The sequence below is a fragment of the Hyperoodon ampullatus genome, assembly GCF_949752795.1.
Source record: "Hyperoodon ampullatus genome assembly, chromosome: X".
NCBI lineage: Eukaryota > Metazoa > Chordata > Mammalia > Artiodactyla > Ziphiidae > Hyperoodon > Hyperoodon ampullatus.
The window spans coordinates 59,070,970-59,073,361 of record NC_136913.1 but is presented as its reverse complement, the minus strand read 5'-3'; the positions used below and the strand labels follow the sequence as shown (position 1 = coordinate 59,073,361).

The 2,392-nt window shown below is 49.4% G+C and overlaps 1 protein-coding gene across 1 annotated transcript; it reads right to left on the bottom strand.

The window, feature by feature from the left end:
- Nucleotides 1-1,270: 1,270 nt before the first annotated feature.
- On the bottom strand, nt 1,271-2,143 carry LOC307069665 (OTU domain-containing protein 6A-like; the record flags this gene model as incomplete). Its single annotated transcript, XM_079728018.1, has 1 exon — nt 1,271-2,143. One exon carries the CDS (start codon nt 2,141-2,143, stop codon nt 1,271-1,273), a length of 873 nt encoding a protein of 290 aa, XP_079584144.1.
- Between the last annotated feature and the right edge of the window lie 249 nt (nt 2,144-2,392).

Sequence of the window (2,392 nt, the reverse complement as noted above, 5' to 3'; positions counted from 1 at the left end):
CTCCAGGATTCCTTTGCTGAAGTCGATCCTGGGATACAAACTCTATATGAACTCAGTCAGCTATACAAAAATAGAAAACCAGGTATTTTTTTAAACTGCTTTTATTCTTTAAACAAACTGCTGTTTGCCTTTTCCCCTTCGTATGTTATAGTTTAGAACATTTGGTGTGTACAAAGAATTTTTAAATGAATTTAAGTAATCTCACTGAAATACAGGACCTAAAGGTTAAATTTTTTTTAATTGTTTACTGCAAATCATTTCACTTTTACTTTTTTTTGGCAAATTCAAGATATCAACAAGTCTCAAATATCAACAAAAGTATATTCCTCATTTTTTGTGCTTCATAGCAGTTGCAGATATAGCAAAATGAATCAACTACTTTAATACTTTTTAAAATCTCTCTTTAAATACTTTTTATCTCTAAGAATTAAGGAAAACGACTAAGTTCAGATCTTTCACACTCATACCAGTTGTAGATAGAACAAAGTGGACCGAGTGGTTCAACAAAGTTATACCCTTTTATGTCTGAGAATAAAGGAAACTTGCTAGTTGATGTCACCCCTCACAGTAAGTTAAACTACCTATCAGTTTGTCTCTTCTTACTTCACATCAATTGCAGATATAATGAAATGAATCAACTACTTGAATAAAGTCATGTCCTTTCTTATATTTAATAAAGGAAATTCAATTGAGATCTTTCACATCTTAGAGCAAGCCTTATCTAGCCTATCAGTTTAGGTAAATCTACTTTCTACATTTAACGCTTACATTTAACTTCTAAAGTTAACAAACATTATTTAGAATTCAGAAAACATCTAAACAACTGTACTTAATTTGCAACCATACAAGGTTTTATGAAAAAACAAAACAAAATACTAGGGCTTCCCTGGTGGCTCAGTGGTTAAGAATCCTGGGGACACGGGTTCGAGCCCCGGTCGGGGAAGACCCCACCCCACATGCCGCGGAGCAAGAAAGGTGGGAACTTGGCAAAGTCACTCCAACAGGGTGGGACGGTGCAGATGTCTTCCTGGTCACCGGCCTCCGGTCCCCCTAACCCCGTGAAAGAAGCAACCCAGGGACGGTCGAGGAGGATAGAAGAGCGAGGGAGGAAGAAGGGGGGGCGGGGGTGGAGAGAGGGGGTGAACTCTGAGTAAAATGAATCAACAAAACCCTGAGAAAACCGAAGGAAAAAAGCGGAGCCTGCTGAGGAGACGCGGCGGCGGCAGCTTCGGCTCCAACGGCAGCCGCCACGGCGATGGCGGCAGCGGGCCTACAAGAGACAGGAGGCCGGGCACCTGACGGAGCCGGCGTCGAGCGGCTTCACCGAGTTGTAGTGCTCCCCACAGATGGAGTAGCTCCTGTAGACCAGGGTGAGCGGCTTCTTGGTGTACTCCTCTCCGAAGACGACGGCGGGCGAGTTGGCCTGGATCACCTCGATGGGGGTCTGCAGGACGTGCGACAGGGCCCTCAGCTCGAGCTGGCCTCCACACGACGCGCTGAACACGATGTTGTCGCAGTAGCTCAAGAAGTCGTCGCGGCTGCAGGCGTCGCCGGTTTCGGGGTCGCTGCAGAAGGGCAGGAAGTCCTCGACATGCTTCCGCATGTACTCGGCGGTGCGCCTCCGCAGGCTCTCCACGGTCACGGAGAACACCAGCTGGTCTTGGATGGCGCGGTACATGCAGTGGCCGTCGGCCGGGATATCCTTCATCTCCAGATTCCTGGCCCACAGGATGGCGTCGAGCTTCATTTCCTCGTCATGGCGGTAGCTGGCCAGATGCTCCATCTCAGCCTTGGCCATCCTCTCCTGCCTTTCTCTCTCGAGGGCCACCTTTCTTTCGCGCCTTCTCCGTGCCCTCGAGAGGTGAGGAGGCTTGTCCTCGAGATCCAGCTTGGCCAGATCTTCAGTGACTGAATCGAGGTTGCTGTTATCAGGGAAACTCTCCTGGAACTTCTGCAGCTCCTGCTGGTGCTTCTGCTCCATCTCGGCCTCGAGGCGGGCCACATCGAGGAGCAACTGCTTTCTTCTCTTCTCGTCACTCTTGGGGACCGAGCTCTTCATGCCCTGAATGTGGGCCTGCAGCTCTGCCTTCTCGCGCTTGTGGCGTCGTAACATCCGCTGATGCTCACTCTGTGAATCTCCCATGATGTTTAAGGGCAGGCGAGAATCGAAGTTTGGTGGCTGAAGTACCGCTACAGTTCGCGTCAACAGTCTAACCACCCAACTGGCTAGAGCTCCTCAGCCTCCCGTGGCGGCTGTACTCTCTTCCCCTCACCCGCGGTTGCCCTCACTCTATTAACGGCCCTCTCTGCCATTGGCCACTGTCTCTCCACGGCTACGCCTCCTAAACACTCCTGGCACTAGGATTGGCTGTTGGGAGACACTACATATGCC